Below are 17,963 nucleotides of genomic sequence, written 5' to 3'. Positions count from 1 at the left end.
AATGTTATCACCATGACTACCACTCTACCAAGTTGAGCAATAACTGAGAGACTAAAATTTTGACTCATGCCTGGCACATTAGCCTAGCAGCTAAAGTCCTCACCTTGCACACACCAGGATATCATATGGGCACTGGTTCTAATCCTGGTGGCCCCACTTACCATCCAGCTCCCTCCCTGTGGCCTGGGAAAGAAGTCAAGGATGGCCCAGATCCTTGGGACTCTGCACCCACGTGGGAGACCTCGAAGAATCTCCTAGAGTCGGAACGGCACAGCTCTGGCTACTGTGGCCACTTGGGGAGTGAATCAACAGACAGAAGATCATCCTTTCTGTCTCTCCTCCTCTCTGCATTCTGACTTTCCAATAAAAAGAAAATAAATCTTTTTTTTTAAATTATCATTTTACTTTGATTTTTTACAAAATTGATTGAGGCGCAAAAGGTCAAGGGATACAGGAAAGTGGGTAACACTATTGTTTCCACATTCTCTTTTTTCCTGTATCTGGGGGAAGGGAGGAGAAAAAGGAAGAAGTCCCATCCAACCTCCCAACCTACTCAATGTCCCCAGTGTTGGGGACATGCTCTGAGGGCACTACTCAAGTGATTCTGATCAACAGTTCTGAATTGCTGCCAATCTTGCCACTCCAAGCATGATGAAATCGCTCCAGAATTCACTGATTGACACAGTCCACCCTAAAGTCCCTGTTTGTCCAGACTTTCACTGCTGACACGTGGCTGGTATAGTTGACTGATTTGTTCTGTCCTCATCCTCTGTTGTGGTTCCAGGTGTCCTCTGCAGGTTCCAATAGACTGCCACATGCTCCATGTGCACCTGGATATGTTGTCACTGCTCCATCTGAGCCTCTGAGGTGGCTCAGCTTTGACACATGCACTCCATGGTCAGACCATGGAACCTGCACTTCTCTTCATGGTTGGGGTTCTGAGTGCAGCAGTTTAGTTGGGGTGATCCGCAAAGAAATTTCGTCCGAGGTGATCCCAGACTTGAGTCTTGTGTGTGCTTGCCAGTACAGGGTCCAGCACAGTCCATCGCCCCAAGAAGCTTATGCATATGCTGGTGGTTGCAATTGCTGGGTCAGTTCTGCTTCCAGCCCTGTTTTCTATACAAATCAATGAGTGTTGCTGACCAACCTGATCCTGCCCACCACATACTTGGCCATCATGCAAACCAGTGAGAGCTACAGCCTAGTCAGAATGGTCCATAATAACCCCCACGAGTCCTGTCCCCTGCACTGGTTCCCATGTCTGCCAGTACGTACAGCAGACTGCTCTATTCCTCATCTACAAGCACAGTGGCCTTATCCATGGATGTCCCTAAGCAGCAATTTTACACACCTAAGACCCTAGAGCTCACTGCCAGATGGCCAGCGGGTGCAACCTAGCGCCAACTGGTATGCTGGCCACCCAAAAACCAAGGACTCACTCACCATGCGGCAGCAGTGGCTGCGGCTAGGGCCCCAAGCATTGAGTCTGACCTGGCTCAGGTATTTCCAGCAGCCTAGTGGCTCTCACCACCCAAGCCCCAAGGTCAAACTTGAGAATAAATCTTTAGGAAAATAATCTTTGGCCCAGCGCAGTAGCATAGCTGCTAAAGTCTTTGCCTGGCGCATACCAGGATTTCATATGGGTGTCGGTTCTAATTCCAGCAACCCCTCTTCCCATCCAGCTCCCTGCCTGTGGCCTGGGAAAGCAATCAAGGATGGCCCAAAGCTTGGGACCCTGCACTCATGCAGGAGACCCAGAAAAACCTCCTGACTCCTGGCTCTGGATCGGCTCAGATCCGGTCACTGTGACCGCTTGGGGAGTGAATCAACGGACCAAAGATCTTCTTCTCTATCTTTCCTCCTCTCTGTATATCTGATGTTACAATTAAAAAAAAAATCTTGCCTCCAGGAGCTTACATTCTTGGGAATGAAGACTAGCTAATATGTTAATATGTTAATCCAGCAAGAAGATTAATGAGCAAAGAGCTATAATATGGCCCAGGAATAGAGCTTGACAGCTGGCTCCCCTCCCCTGAAGTGGCCCTCTGTCTGGGTGCTCACCTGTATTGCTCCTGTTCATACAGGTTGGCCACGATCGTCAGCAGGCGGCTGATGAAGGACTCACTGGTGCTTTCCTTATTTGCCTGTGCAGCCAGAAGAGTGCATTTCTTCTCGGTCTCCGCCAGTTTCTTCTGCAGCTTAACATACTCTTCTCGGAGAAGCCTTAAGTGCTTCTCCAACTTGGCCACCTCCTCTGCAAGGTAGACAGAAAATCAAGTTTGTCACTGCAGGTGTAAGACAGATAGCCTTTACCGCTGCCTCTCCCCACAACAGAATGACTGGCCAGATGATGCTTGGGCTTCTCAGTGAGAATCCTATATGGCCAAGGACAGCTTTCAGGGAACTGATCGCTGGGCCAAGAAATCCATCACACAGACAGATGCTGATGGCATCAACCATACAAATCAGGAAGCCCAAGGAGAGGAGGATTAATAAAACTACTTATGAGACTTTTTCAAGCCACTAATCACAGTAACTACAAGTTTCCAAAAGCCTTACACAAATTCTCTCGTGATCCACATGACAGACCTATTAACAGACACAGCAGGGGCCAGCGCAGTGTGCTAATCCTCTGCCTTACAGCATGGGCAACCCATAAGAGCGCTATTGGTTCCTGGCTGCTCCACTTCTGATCCAGCTCTTTGCCTGAGGCCTGGAAAGGGATCAGAGGATGGCTCAAGTTCTTTTGCGGCTGCACCCAATGTGGGACACATGAAAGAAGCTCCTGGCTTTGAATCAGCTCAGCTCTGGCTATTGCATCCATTTGGGGAGTGAACCAGAGATGAAAAACCTCTCTCAACTCTGCTCTCAAATAAAAATAAACAAAAATCTTTAAACAATTATTTTTTTTTCTTCATAAAGACTTATTTTACTTACAAGTTACAGAAGAGAGGAAGACAGGGAAAGATCTTCCATCTACTGGTTCACTTCCCAAATGGTTATAATGGTCAGGGCTGGCCCAGTCCAAAGCTGGAAGTCAGGAGCTTCTTCCAGGACTTCCATGTGGGCCCCAGTGATTTGGGTCATCTTCTGCTGCCTTTCTAGGCTGTTAGCAGGGAGCTGGTTTGGAAGTGGAGCAGCCAGGACTCAAACTGGCACACATATGGAATGCTGGCTCTACAGGTGAATGAGTAGCCTACTTCACCACCACCATGCTGGCTCTTACTTATTTACTTTTAAAGATTTATAAGATTTATTTATTTGAAAAGCAGAGTTACTACAGAGAGAGAAGGGGAGCGGTAGCGAGAGAGAGAGAAACAAACAAAAGTGAGCTCTTGGGCCCGGCGCGGTGGCGCAACTGGTTAAGTCCTCGCCTTTCATGCCCGGGATCCCACATGGGCACCGGTTCTAATCCCAGCAGCCCCGCTTCCCTTCCAGCTCCCTGCCTGTGGCCTGGGAAAGCAGTCGAGGACGGCCCAAAGCTTTGGGACCCTGCACCCGCGTGGGAGACCCGGAAGAGGCTCCTGGCTTCGGATCAGCATACTATTGGCCGTTGCAGCTCACTTGGACGGAAGATCTTCCTCTCTGTATATCTGCCTTTCCAATAAAAAATAATAAAAATAAATCTTTAAAATAAAAAAAAAGCGAGCTCTTCCCCCAAAATGGCTTCAACAGCCAGGGCTGGACCAGGATGATCCCAACAGCTCCATCCATGTCCGCCTCCCCGCCAACCCTGTGGGTGGCAGGCTGGGCCCTTCTCTGCTCCTTTTCCAGGCACAATTAACAAGAAGCTGGACTGGAAGAAGAGCAACTGGTACTCAAACCACAGCCCATACAGGACGCCAGTATCATAGTCATGGCTTAACATACCTTGCCACACTGTCAGTCTCAGAAATGTATTTTTCATTTATTTGAAAAGCAGAAAGATGGACACAGAAATCTTCCATCTGTTGGTTCACTCCCTAGATGCCTCCAACAGCTGGGCTGGGCTGAAGCCAGAAGCCTAAAATTCTAGCTGGGTCTCCAAGGACAGTGGAGGGCCCCATCTACTGCCTCCCAGAGTGCAGATTGGCAGGAAAAAAACCTGGAAGAACGGACCTCAAACCCAGACAGTCAGACATGGGATGAGGGTGTTCCAAGCCTCTTAACTGCTATGTCAAACGCTCCCCCACAATAACATAATTTTTAACCGAACAGATCAGATGGTTAGACTAAATATATTTTATAATTCCAATTTTATTATAAATACTCCCATATGTGAAGATAAAAAGACAAGTTATCACAAAATATCAGGAGTCCTGCCAAGAATGGGAGTTTATTTTCTTTGTGTGTAATTTTTCTACTTCAGTTATCTTATAGTATAAACACATTATAACATCATAATTAGAAAAAAAAAAAGTGTGTTGCAAAAAAAATCTGCTTGAGTACTACTAGGCTGCCTTCCCCATACATGGACGAGGGACCTTCTGAAGGACCCACACAGATCAATGCCTGCGGTCAAACACTGGCTGCAAGTCTCAGGGATAAATCAATATTCCTGGGCAAATACACCTGAGAAGACATTTACAAATAAATTTAAAATAAACAAAAGCTTAAAATTAGATAAAGTGTTTTTAAAATAAATATTATGGTAAGTTATTTGAATTGTTAAAAAATTAAACTTCAAAGTATCTAAGATTTTAGAAATGGTAAAACTTTAGCATAGGAAGGTATCTTGAGCGCATCTCTCTCTCTTTTTTTTAAAGATTTATTTTATTTTTTTATTGCACAGTCAGATATACAGAGAGGAGGAGAGATAGAGGAAGATCTTCCATCTGATGATTCACTCCCCAAGTGACCACAATGGCTGGTTCTGCGCTGATCCCAACCAGGAGCCAGGAGATCTTCCGGGTCTCCCACACGGGTGCAGGGTCCCGAGGCTTTGGGCTGTCCTCCACTGCTTTCCCAGGCCACAGGCAGGGAGCTGGATGGGAAGTGGGGCTGCTGGGATTAGAACCGGCACCCTTATGGGATCCCGGCACGTTCAACGCGAGGACTTTAGCCTCTAGGCCAACGCACCAGGCCTGAGTGCATCTCTTCTGACTCGACTCCCACACAACAAATCTGAGCAGCCACAGGGTGAGCCACGCTGGGGGGCAGTTGTGGAGTGCCAACTGGTGCCCCTGAGGCTGTGCCAGGCCAGTGGTGCAGTAACCACTCAGGCAGCCTGAACACTCCAGCCTATCCTGAGACAGGACCCAGATTCAGGAAACTAGGGGCAGGACTGAGAAGAGAGTATTTTTAAACAGGTCCAGAGGAGTTAAGCCCACAGCACACATTTCCTAAGCCATGCATTTTATCTTTTTGGAAAACAGCACTAGGGGCCAGTAAGTCATTCATCAGAAGCACCTGCAATGTGCCAATGAGAAGGCAAAGAAAACCATCACAATCCCCTTTTTCTTTTTTTTTTCCCCCAAAGTTACAGGATAAATGAAGAGATGAGTAATCAAATAACCCTTTGTCCTAATTCAGGAGACACAAATGAGACATGATGCAAAATCACCTGCCTCAAGCTAGGGAAAGAAAAAACAAAATCCCAGAAAATGGTGCTTTACATCAATGGTGCTTTACATCAAGATACATAATTCCATCACCTAAGCAAGGGTGGCTTAGTGGGCTCAGAAAACGTAAGGAAAGAGCCTCAATCTTCTACCTTCTTGATCAAATGCTCCCATAAATCTATCAGCCCGAACAGTTAGGCCCATCAAATAGATATGGTGTATACACATTCTCTACAGGAAACAACCACAAAGCCAACCTTAACCTCATCTTTATATGCTCACTGACAAAAAGGCCTCTCAGTCTCTTAGCTCTGCTTACATCAGCTGCAGGGGATGGTCAAAGTATGCCTCACCCTGCTTGCTCTTCAACCCGATGGCCACAAAATCACCTCCCAGCAGCCAGCAGGCAGCTTCCAGGTGTGGTTGATGGTAACCTGCTCCTATGCATCTACGCATGAAGACTGTTCTTGCACAAAGTGAACCCTTTTACTCTGGTTTCAATCACGTGATATCCCAGCCAACTGGAATATTTGTTTCTCGCAAGAACCTCAACCAGATGGCATCTGCATTTCCATTTCATTTAAACTAGCAATCTACAAGTAAGAACCACCTACTATGTGCAAGCATCATGTTAGATTAGCAGTTGCCTCTTTGAGATCTCAAAGGGCAATCTAATGTGCACCTCTTCCGGATGAAAAATGTAGCATCCAAGTAGTATCTGCAAAGAAGGAACAAACAGAAGGGGTGAGAACGAAACTATCACCAAAAACAAATCCAGATCCTGCTATCTGCGCGGAGGTTGCAACTCAAAGAAAAGCTCAGGGGAAGCCACCGATACAGGCTGGCCCAAGGCAGTCATGACCATGTCTGTCTTCAAAGATAACAAGCTGCTGATTCCACTATCAATGCTACAAATGGGGGACACTACCAGTTGTTTCAGTCATTGTCTTCATTTCTCAAAGATACCCTATTTATTTCCTTGCATAGCAGTTACACACACATAATACACAAATTTATAGCAACAGCCCAAATCTCTCTCCAGAATTCCTGACACAAAATTGCAGCCCCCTTGCCAGCACTTTGAACAGGAGGGACCAAGAGGATCACAAACGCACTCAGGCAGGTCTTCAGCACCTACCAGCAGTACTGCAATTGCCATCCATTGCACAGTATAATGGAGAAAGTGTTGAGATGTTAGTATTCTGTGGGGATGTCATCTGTCTGCAAATGGCAATGCAAATGTGTCCTTGAAATCTGACAGCATCACGAAGCTGCAGAGTCCATTCTGCACAAAATTAGATCCTGTAACATCATGCAGAGGTTAAGAGCATAGGTTCTAGGGCTGGGTTGACAGAGATCAAATCCCTTTCTAGTTGTCACATTTCAGCCAGCGCTTCAATCACCCGTCCCTTAAGGATGCTGTCAAAATTAAAAGAGCTAATACATCAGTGACCTTAGGACAGTACCTGCCCTGTAATAAATAATAGTTGTTCACTATTATTTAATTCTTAGACAATACAGGCTATTCCCTTATTTTTTTATTTAAAGATTTATTTATTCATTTGAAAGGCAGAGTTAAAGAGAGGGAGGTGGAGAGACACAAAGGCATCTTCCATCCTCTAGTTCATTCTCCAAATGGCTGCAACGACCAGGGCTCGGCCCCACTAAGGACCCTAGCCCTCAACATTTTCCTTCCCCAAAGGAACAGCTATTGCCAGGGGCTTCTTCCGGGACTCCCACACGGGTGCAGGGGCCCAAGCACCGAGGTCGTCCTCTGCTGCTTTCCCAGGCTGCTTAGCAGTTTGGCAGTTGAGACTCAGATGCCAGTGCTGCAGGCGGCAGAGTTACTTGCTGTGCCACAGTGCCAGCCCCAAGGCTACTCCTGAAAAGCATGTACTCCAGGGCTTCTCTGACTGCATCTATCCCAGCTTACTCAAGGATTGACTTGCAAGTGACCCCGCAGAAAGCACTCCTCTGTGTTTCCATTCTCTCCCATGGAAAATGGGAATAGTAGTAATAGCATCTCTGAGGGAAGGCACATCCCATACTGCAGGCGCACATCGTTCCCGATTCCCAGTGCCTGAGCTCATGATCTCGCTTCTTGCCAATGAGCATCCAGGGAGGCAGTAGGCAATGGCTCAGTTACAGATCCCCTAACATTCATACAGGAGGCCTGATACAAGTTCCTGGCTCACCTGGTCCAGCCTGAGTGGTCGTCAATACTTGCGAGAATAAACCAGTGAATAGAAGATAACTCACTCTCTCTGCCACTCTGCTTTTCATATAAATAAATGAGTCTTTTTTTAATCCTCATTTTGCATGTGCCAGGATCCTATATGGGCGCTGGTGCATATCCCAGCGGCTCCATTTCCCTTCTAGCTCCCTGCTTGTGGCCTGGAAAAGCAGTCGAGGACAGCCCAAAGCCTTGGCAGCCTGCACTGGCGTGGGAGACCCAGAAGAAGCTCCTGGCTTCAGATCGGCTCAGCTTTGGCCATTCAGGCTACTTGGGGAGTGAACTAGCAGATGGAAGATTTTTCTGTCTCTCCTCTCTGTAAATCTGATTTAACCTGAAAAAAAAAAAAAAGACACTGCATCCCACATTGAAAAGCCTAGATTCAACCTGAACTCAGCTTCCCACTAAAGCCAACCCTGACAGACAGTGATGATGACTCAGTGACTTAGTAAGTGAGAGACCTGGATTGAGTTTCTGGCCCTAGGCTTCAGCTCCAAATGGGGGTTGCTGTGGGCATTTGGGAAGTGAATCAGTGGATGGCAGCTTGCTCTCTTGCACACATACTTGCTGTCTTTCCCCTTCTTCAATAATTTTTTAAGCTCATGAAAAACCTATACGATCTTCTAATTCTATTTTCCCCTAACACTGTGATGTATGTATACTACATATATAAAGGGACTTCACAAAGACAGCGAGTCTCAGGTCAGATTTGGCTGACAGAGTTTATCAACCTGCTCCACCATTCCAGGTGATTTTTAAAGAACTAGGATATCAATCGGGGTTTCATATGTAGCAGAGCAGCTCTCTCTCTGCGATCTATTAAAAATCAGCCCCTGACACATGGGCTTGTAAAAAAAGAAATAAGAAAAATAGACAAAAATAAAAAGGTAAAAAGAGGAGAATTGGGACATTGAAATGTGCAGGGAGGAGAGCAGTGAATTGACCCCAATACCGAGCTTCTCCATCCTTTCACTGCCCTCTCCAAGCCCATACCCTGAAACTGCCCTTGCACCCGCACATGCTTCTTGGGTCTACGGTATGGCATGGAGAGTAAAGCTGCCATCTGCAGTTCTGGCACCAGTTTGAGTCCCAGCTACTTCACTTACGATCTAACTCCCTGCTAATTTGCCTGGGAGAGCAGCGGAGGGTGGCCCAGGATAACCTTGCTCCTGACTTCAATCTGGCCCAACTCTGGCTAGCGGCTGTCTGCGGTGGGGAAGGATGGTGAGTGAACAAGTAGATAGATCTTTCTCACTCTGTTTCCCTAACTCTGCCTTTCAAACAAATGAATCTTAACAAAAATAAATAAATAAATAAACCTTATCCCCAAAGTGCTCCTTCTCACCTTTTCATAACCCATCCTACATCAACCACTCCTCCAAAGTGCTCCAGCCCTGACTGCCCAGTCTATCCTGCTCGCCCTTTCCCTTCTCCCTTCTCCACCAGTCTCTGTAGCCACTACTTCCTTTCTCACCTCCCTAATCTTTGAGACTTTGGCATCTGCCCAAAACCACTCTGCTAAACGGGCTTAGTCATAATGATAAACACAATCCCTTAACCACCTTTTTCCTTGTTCTCGAAGTTCCTCAACCTCCACAGTAGCAGACACTCGCTCAGCTTTTTCTTTTTCAATCTTGATTTCAGCTTCCAAACCCCATACTCCAATTTTCCTCCTGCCTTTCTCACAGGCCCTTCATTTCCTACTCCAGTTTCTACAAGGACACTGATCAGAAATGAACTTTTTCTAGACTTTATACAGCTGCCAACAACAAACTCCTTCCGTCCTCTGGACACCTGTTTTTCTTGCTGATCTGATCACACCGACATTCCCACGAGGCTTCAGCATCATTTCTAAGCATGTGATTAACCAGTGACTCTTATCTTTCTATCACTACATTCTATCCTCCACACATCATCAGTCTTCCTAAAACAACTTTGCTAGCCAAACAGCTTCAGCTGTTCCCGCATTGTCTACAAAAGCACAGGTTTCCTACCACAGCTTTCCGATTCCCTCTGAGTATCTTGAGGAACTGTGTCATTCATCTCATCACAATACCTTTGTGTGTGTGCTGCGGTGTGGTCTTAAGGCAAGCAGAAACTTTGGACATCGCTTGAGTCATGCGACACTGCCTGTTGCAATAGGCTGAAAAATGTCCCCGCACCCTAAAGCACCTGTGTCCCCATCCATAGGAGTTGGGACTGTCAGCCTACATGACAGAAAGGTGTTCTACAGCCATGATTAAAGATCTCAAGGTTGATTATCCTGGATTATTTGCGCAGGCAATAAACGTAATGACATGTAAGAGGCCGAACGATATAGACAGAGGAGGACACTTCAAGAAAGATCAGGAAGCCACTTAAAGAGCAACACAACCACCAGCCCAGGAAGGCCAGCAGGCACCAGAAGCAGCTGGAACTGTCAGGAGCGTTCACAGGGACTAGAGCCTTCCAGAGAGCCTGGTTTCAGCACAGGAATCTTGTGATTCCAGAGTCCCCAAAGAATACATTTGTGCTGTTTTAAGCCAAATGCTGTGAAAACATGGTATAGCAGCCATAGCAAAATAATACACGTCTGCTTACAGACAAAAGGGGAAATCTTAAAGCACTTGTAACTTCTTGCTGGACTAAACAATAAAGTTCAAACATAAAGTTCCTAAAGTCTTCAGTAATAAAACAAAAAGAAGAAAATTATTATGTGAATGTGTCCCAAGGCAGTCCAATTCTCCACGTGTCATCTCACATTCCTACCATCTTCAAAGTGAAATACACTTTGTTAAACAGACTGCCTAAAACTACACAATTAGCAGGAGACAGACTCAAGATTTCGAGTCTTGAATTTATCCTATTTTACCAGGTCTGAATTCAGCTCCAATATTAGGAGATCAAACAGGGATTTTTAATTAGTTAATTAACCTAGAGATTAAACGTCCTTCCCATGTGATATGATAATCTGATATGCCCTAATATGATACCCCCAGAGTTTTACATTGCAGCCACAATGTTAGCACTTTTTCGATAGCCACAACTTTATCCCTACTGCACTCTATCTGCATCCTTGACACAACAGAGAATGACTGCAAAGGCCATGGTAAAATCCTATTTCCAGAATTACAAGAATAATTTTCTGCTTCATACACATATTGCAATCTTCCACATAGTGTTTCATTAATGTGTCATCTGCCCAGAAAACATGCTTTCCCCTGCTGGCACTGGAGCAGCACAGTGCCCCACTGGGGATGAATCACTATCCCCTCCCTGCCCCCACTTCTCTAAACCTGAGCAAGGGCCGACGAAATGCTTCTTTCAACATGATTACAGAATGTTCACCCATCAGGACTGCTAAACATAGGAAATTCAAGTAACAGAGGATGAGAAAACAGTTACTGACGGGAACTCAAGTTCTTATCAGACCTTAATGAAAGGAAGGAGGCGGCAGCAAAAACAGCAAAACCACTTGGAAGAGAGTCCAGGTCTGGAGACCCCTGCCACCCTGAACCAAATGCCCTGGCCTCTCTCATAAAGTTTGTATGCAGTTAAGAATATATTTCATGTTCTGACTTTAGCAATCTAACTGTTACAGCTTGGATGCTTTGGCAATCCAAAAGCCATGATTTGAAACTAACTACCAAGGTCTCCTTAGGTACAAAAGCCAACATCATATACTTAGATATGAACTGTCCTACCAGTTTAAAACACAGATTAGGCAAAGTTACTTTATTAAACAACAATTCTGAGTGGGACCTGCAGATATTTGCTTAAGCTGACAGACATATCAACATGAGGGTTTTTTTTTTAACATGACTTTTTAAAATTATTTTTTAAGATTTGTTTTTACTTGAAAATCAAAGTTATACAGAAAGAGGGAGATAGAGAGATCTTCCATCCAGTGATTCACTCCCCAAATGGCAACGGAACTTCTTCCTGGTTTCCCACTTGGGTGCAGGGATCCAAAGACTTGAGCCATCCTCTGCTGCTTTTCTAGGCGCATTAGCAGAGAGCTGAATCAGAAGTGGAGTAGTTGGGCCTCGAACAGGTGTTCATATGGGAGGGGATGCCAGCAACATAGAGGCAAGATTAGCTTGCAATGCCACTGCCCCAGCTCCTCAATCTGAGTTTTTAAGACTTCCCCAGGTGATTCTCACATGCAGGGCTCTCTGAGACCCTTTAGTTGAAGTCATGGGGTGGCAGTGGAAAGCAAGGGACAGATGCGACACAATGAGCTGCACAGGAAGCCCTGAGGTGCTGACCGAGGACACTCAGCACCCACACAGACAAGACTCGGCAAACCTAAGGCATAGTAAGTGCTTGTTTCAGAAACTGCCTTCCCCTCTTCTGGCAAGTCCATAAGAATGTGTCCTGCTATTTTGTCATCACTAGCAGAGCACCTTATATTTACTCTGAAATATATTTTTCCTAATGGAATTCAACTCTGAAATTCTCTGCCTCAATGTGACAGTTCTGGTATGGTTTATACATCTTTTAAGACTTGAGAGCACTGATGAACAAGCTGGTTTCACAGTACACACTCAATCAATCAGCTATCTAACTAGCTGATGTCCACCGCCCCCCTGCCTGCTCTACATAATTACCTACAGGCATAGTGGGCACTACAAAGGATGCCCACAGCTGAAATTGACACTTACTCACAAAGCTGTTCTTCCTCTTCCATTAGCAGCCAGCCATTCACTGAGTCATTCAGACCTTACCATCTCTGGCACACCTTTTGCCAACATTCCAACAGGTATTAAATCCATCTCTTACACCTTGGGCAGTTTCTCTTTCATTACTCCTTCCCTGCCCAGTGTCTGTTAGCAAATGGCTCAACGATTACAAAAACCTCCTCTTTGGCTAGTCCTACCTTCAAATACTGTGGCCATTTCAACAAGCCTTCCACATCTCTAGCCCCATCACCACCTGAACACCTTTCAGCAGTGTCACCCCCTGACCCACAGCATGAAACGCCAGTCCTTCACCAATGCCTTCCACCGTCTGGCCCTTAACAGGCTCCTCCAACTTCCAAGACAGTCATCTCCCAGTTACTATTTTTCAAAACCCCAGCCACAAGGCTTGCCTTGACTACCCAAACACACTCTTCCCTGCTCCGACCTCCCCAGAACCTATTCTTAATTCTCAAAAGAACTTGTAAGCATTTTTCACCTTACATCGTTTCCCCATACACCGGTTTCTTACTTCCTCTTTAAGCCTGGCAATTTCTTCTTTAACCACTGACTCATCTCCCTCCACCCCTACTCCATGTTGCTCCCATCCTCCTCACTACAGAGCCTTATTAGAGAGTGTTTAATGAATACCACAGGCTTGTGATTTGACAGCATTTGGGCACAAAGCAACTGCTCCTTTTGTATAGCATGGCTGTACACCATGACAATGCTCCGATCGCTTGACTTACTGTTGAAAGGCAGAACAAGACTGAGATAATCTTCCATCCACTGGTTAATTCCCCAGCTAGCCAGAAGCAGGCAGGTCTCGAACAAAGACCTCAAACTCCACCTGGGTCTCCCACATGGGTGACAAGGAGGTCCCAAGCATCTAAGCCCCTACCTGCTGTCTTTCAGGATGCACTAGCAGGAAGCTGTATTGAAAGCAGAGTAGCTTGTACTCAAGTACAGGACGCAAGCGTCTCAAGTAGTGCAACAACCTGCCACACCACAGCTCCTGCCGCAATGATCTGTCTCTGTGAAAAAAGTCCCCAGGGAGGAAGTTAACAACTGCCGCTGTTAAAGAGAAGTGAAAGAATGGAAAGGCAGCAAAAAAGGAAAGAATGCTAGGAAAGGGACGGTCATGAGAAGTCTCTAAACTACACGTGATTCTCGTGGCCCGATGAAGAGATGCATTTCAAAACTGGAAGGAAATCGAGGTTTCTTGGCTCCAAATTTTCTACTACTACCGCTTAAGCATTTTCTATCCAACAGCACTTTCTGGAGTGATGCAACTGTTCCAGTACTATGTGCTGCCCACATACTAGTCACTGGCTACTGAGCACTAGGAACAGGACTGGCATGCCTAGGAACCCCGCTGCCAACTTAATTTCAGGTGAGTAGTCACGTGCAGCTAGTGGCTATTGTACTGACCTATCAATGTTCAGAATATGGAATATGTCTGTACCCTGTCACCTCAACTGTCCCGAGTATTTTCCTGTCCAATTCTATTACTTTAATAAGTCATGTCTACCTGGGTTTTTTGGGGGGTGTGGGGGGTTGGCAAATTGTTTGCACTTCTTTCAGTTTTCGCTTTTGTTTCACTGAAGATGAGAATACCGATTCAAGAGGCAAGTAAGAAAAAGATAGTCAGGACCAAGAAGCCAGTCACACTGCAGAGACCTGAGAGACAGGGACCGCCTCCCTGGGAACCTGCCGAGGAACCTGAGGCTGAGGGTAATGGTTACACTGGGATCCAAGTTCACATCGAGCCACAGAGTCTCAATCATTAAGCAGAATAGTTTAATTGCTAAGATTAAAGCCAGCTGCATGAAAAGCAGGTTAGGCAGCTCCCGGCAGAATAAAGGCTGGATGGGCCAGCTTCCGCCAACAAGAGACTCGGGATCCAGGTAACTGTTCTTGGTAACTGGCAAAGGATGCACACTAAATCCATGCTGTCCTCTAACTTCAAGCATGCTTCTAAACCGCAAAAGAGGGCAGTGAATAAAACAGAAACGGTTCCTGCCCTCAGTAGCTGGGTAACAATCCAAGGAGAGAAGATTTGCAGGCACTTGACGATTAGCAGATACCTGAGTGAAGAAAAGTAGGGAAGCGGTGTAGGCAAACACAGGAAAACAGTACCAGGCCAAAGAATAAAGCTACAGAGGCAAAGCATGTCAGGCAGGTACCAAGGACAGCGAGGAAGTTAGCACAACAGGGAACAGTGAGAGTCAGGAAAGAAGGTAACAGCTTTGGATCTGTGCAGTAGCCTAGCAGCTAAAGTCCTCGCCTTGAACTCGTCAGAATCCCATATGGGCGCCAGTTCTAATCCCAGCTGCTCCACTTGCCATCCAGCTCACCGCCTGTGGCCTGGGAAAGCATTCGAGGATGGCCCAAACCTTTGGGACCCTGCACCCACGTGGGAGACCTGGAAGAAGCTCCTGGCTCCTGGTTTTGGATCCACCAGCCGTTGTGGTCACTTGGAGAGTGAATCATTGAATGGAAGATCTTCCTCTCTATCTTTCCTCCTCTCTATATCTCTGTCTTTCCAATTCAAAAAAAAAAAAAAAAAGAGGTAATAGTTCTGAGCAGGGAGGAGTCGTCAGTGGAAGACCATGGAATACACTGTTACTGTCACCAAATGCTGGGACTGGGGAGGGGAGCAGGCCAGGCTGGTGTACCGAGATGAGGGAAGTGACACGAGGCGATTGATGTTTCTGATGTTTGTATGGCAACACTGGAAACTAGGCCACGGACAAGCACAAGCACAGGGAAATAAGTCAAAGTGGGAGGGAGGCAGGCTTTTCCGAAGCTTTTCACGCCTTGTGAGGAAGGATATGGCGTGGATACGAAAAACGATTTCAGGACAGACTTTAAATATAGACCACGGTATGTCAGAGTTTGTGGAAAATGGAATGAAAACAAGTTTATTTTGCTGCATACAAGTTAGAAATTCATTTATTTGCAGAGTCTTCAAAAGGCTCATGCCAATTATGAAAAAAAAAAAAACCTGCATATACAGTCATTAATGGCCATGGGTCAATGGCAGAGAAGGCTGCCTTCCGAAGCAGTCACATATGAAGTGATGACACACGCATTCCCTCAAGTTTCCATACACTCTTCCTATACTTTGTTTCTCACACCACCAAAAGACAACAGCATCAGGAAGTTCCCCAGAGGGTGCTCACAAATAATCCAGTTGTTGCCGGACAGATCTTGGCTACTTTGTATTTAAACGAACATCTTAGAACAACTCTCAACTCGGACTCAAGTGGAAGCAACATTAAACACACATACATTTTCTTCCTCCTGCCTCCCGTTACACAGCAAGCACTTCCAGTTTAATCGTCCAGCTGGCCCAACACGACCTCCCTCAATTCTTCCTAGCTGAAGTTTCTAACTGGGGTAGGCATTGTGACACAGCTGGTAAAGCCACCACCTGAGACGCTAACGTCCAACACAGACATGGATCCAGTCCTAGCTGCTCTACTTTTGAGCCAAGCCCTGTTAAGGCCTGGGAAAAGCAGTTGAACATAGTCTATCCAAGTGCCAGGGCCTGAACCACTCAGGTGGAAGACCAGGAGCAATCTCCTGGCTCAGGGATTCAGTCTTACCAGCCCAGAGGAGTCAATCAGCAGGTGAAAAAACCTGAGGGAGGGAGAGAAGGAGGGAGAGAGAGAGGAAAAAAGAGAAGAAGGGAGAGAAGGAGGGAAAGAAGGAAAGAAGGAGAAGGAGGGAGGGAGGGAGGGAAGTAATGAGGGAGAGTGTGTGGTGTCTCTGAATTTTAAATTAAACAAACAAACAAAAAAAAACCTTGCAGGGCTGGCACTGTAGCACTGTAGCATACTAGGTTAAATGTCTACCTGCAAGTGCCAGAATCCCTTACGGGGGCCGGTTTGTGTCCCGGCTTCTCCACTTCGATCCAGCTCCCTACTTACGTGCCTTGAAAAGCAGCAGAGAACGACTCAAGTCCTTAGGCCCCTGAAACTACATGGAAGATCCGACCCGGGATCAGCTCTGCTCCAGCAGCTGTGGCCATTTGGGGAGTAAACCAGCACATGAAAGAGGTCTGTCTCTCTCTGTAAATTTGACTTTCCAATAAAATAAATAAAAGACCTTATGTGAGGCCATGCATAGACCAGAACAGGTAAAGCTGAAGAGTGCTGGGAGGGGAGTACCCTGCCAAGGCTAATATGTGACAGTAGTTTTGTTCGTTTGTTTTTAACTTTTTAAGATTTATTTTAATTGGAATTTAATTTTAATTTCATTGGAAAGTTAGATATTCTGAGAGGAGGAGAAACAGAAAGATCTTCTGTCCACACATTCACCTCACAAGTGGCTGTTATGGCTAAAACTGAGCCAATCTGAAGCCAGGAGCCAGGGTCCCGAGAGTTTGGGTCATCCTCCACTGTTTTCCCAGACCACAAGCAGGGAGGCTGTGACACAGAATTGGCACTCACATGGGATCCTAGCACGTGCAAGGTGAGGACTTTAGCCACTAGGCTACCGTGTCGGGTAGCCTGAGACCATGGATTTTACATTTGGCCTTTTACTGAGCACCTGCCTCTGATGCTGGGTGCTCCTGCCAGCTGCAGAAGACACACTGCTCATCATTCTGTAAATAGTGAGATGTGCTGAGGTGGACTAAAGATCCCACCACTGAGAACTAGCCCTGAACAGACAACAAAATACCCTCTCAGTATTAAGTACACTAGGAAGGATAGAGGTTTTGACATCAGTTTGTCTTTTTTTTTTTTTTAAGATTCCACCCCTTCCAGCTTTTCATTTTTTTTTTCTTAGATTTATTTCCTTTTATTGGAAAGTCAGATTTACAGAGAGGAGGAGAGACAGAAAGGAAGATCTTCATCTGCTGGTTCACTCCCCACATGACCACAATGGCCAGAACTGAGCCCATCCAAAGCCAGAAGCCAGGAACTTCCTCCAGGTCTCCCACATGGGTGCAGGGTCCCAAGGCTTTGGGCCGTCCTCCACTGCTTTCCCAGGCCACAAGCAGGGAGCACGATGGAAAGTGGAGCAGCCAGGATACAAACCAGCGCCCTTATGGAATTCCAGTGCATGCAAGGCAAGGACTTAAGCCACTAAGCTACCATGCCAGGGCCCACAGTTTCTATTTTACAATGTTTGAATCTCAGTGTCCTGGCCTAGATTTGATTTAAAGTTTTTAGAAACAATGTTGCAAGGTTTTTTTTTTTTTAATAGTAGCCTTAGTCTTTTTAAATTTTATTTTATTTTTCTTGGAAAGTCAAGAGTGAGACCCAGTGTGAGCCAACTCTTTGATCTGCTGGTTCACTTCCCAAATGGCTGCAACATCCAGGACTGGGTGGCTTGTACACTAGAATAAGCCTGTTGAGCCCTTTAGCAGCACCACAGAAGGCTTTCTTGAACCTTTTTACTTGAGCTCTTGGATCCTTGCCACAGCCCCCTCCCACTGGCTGCCAACTGGGCAAAACCACCTTCTGTCATCCACCCAGAAGCTAGTGTGAATGATGTGGCACCTTTCTATTCCTTTCCTTC

General features: G+C 46.1%; 1 protein-coding gene across 3 annotated transcripts in view; it reads right to left on the bottom strand.

Annotated features, from left to right (window-relative positions):
- The window catches only part of ANKFY1 (ankyrin repeat and FYVE domain containing 1), a 71,049-nt gene that overhangs the window by 51,692 nt on the left and 1,394 nt on the right, over positions 1-17,963 (bottom strand). For 2 of the 3 annotated variants that reach the window (XM_041001570.1, XM_041001571.1), the window contains exon 2: positions 2,062-2,254. In XM_041001570.1, coding sequence (XP_040857504.1) covers positions 2,062-2,254 — 193 coding nt within the window. Of the gene's footprint in view, positions 1-2,061; positions 2,255-6,154; positions 7,016-17,963 lie in introns of those variants that run through there. The other variant, XM_041001569.1, reaches the window with a different exon arrangement.

The sequence above is a fragment of the Ochotona curzoniae genome, unplaced genomic scaffold, assembly GCF_017591425.1.
Source record: "Ochotona curzoniae isolate NIBS_2020 unplaced genomic scaffold, NIBS_Ocur_1.0 scaffold_2453, whole genome shotgun sequence".
Taxonomy (NCBI): Eukaryota; Metazoa; Chordata; class Mammalia; order Lagomorpha; family Ochotonidae; genus Ochotona; species Ochotona curzoniae.
This window is presented reverse-complemented; position numbering and strand designations above follow the sequence as displayed.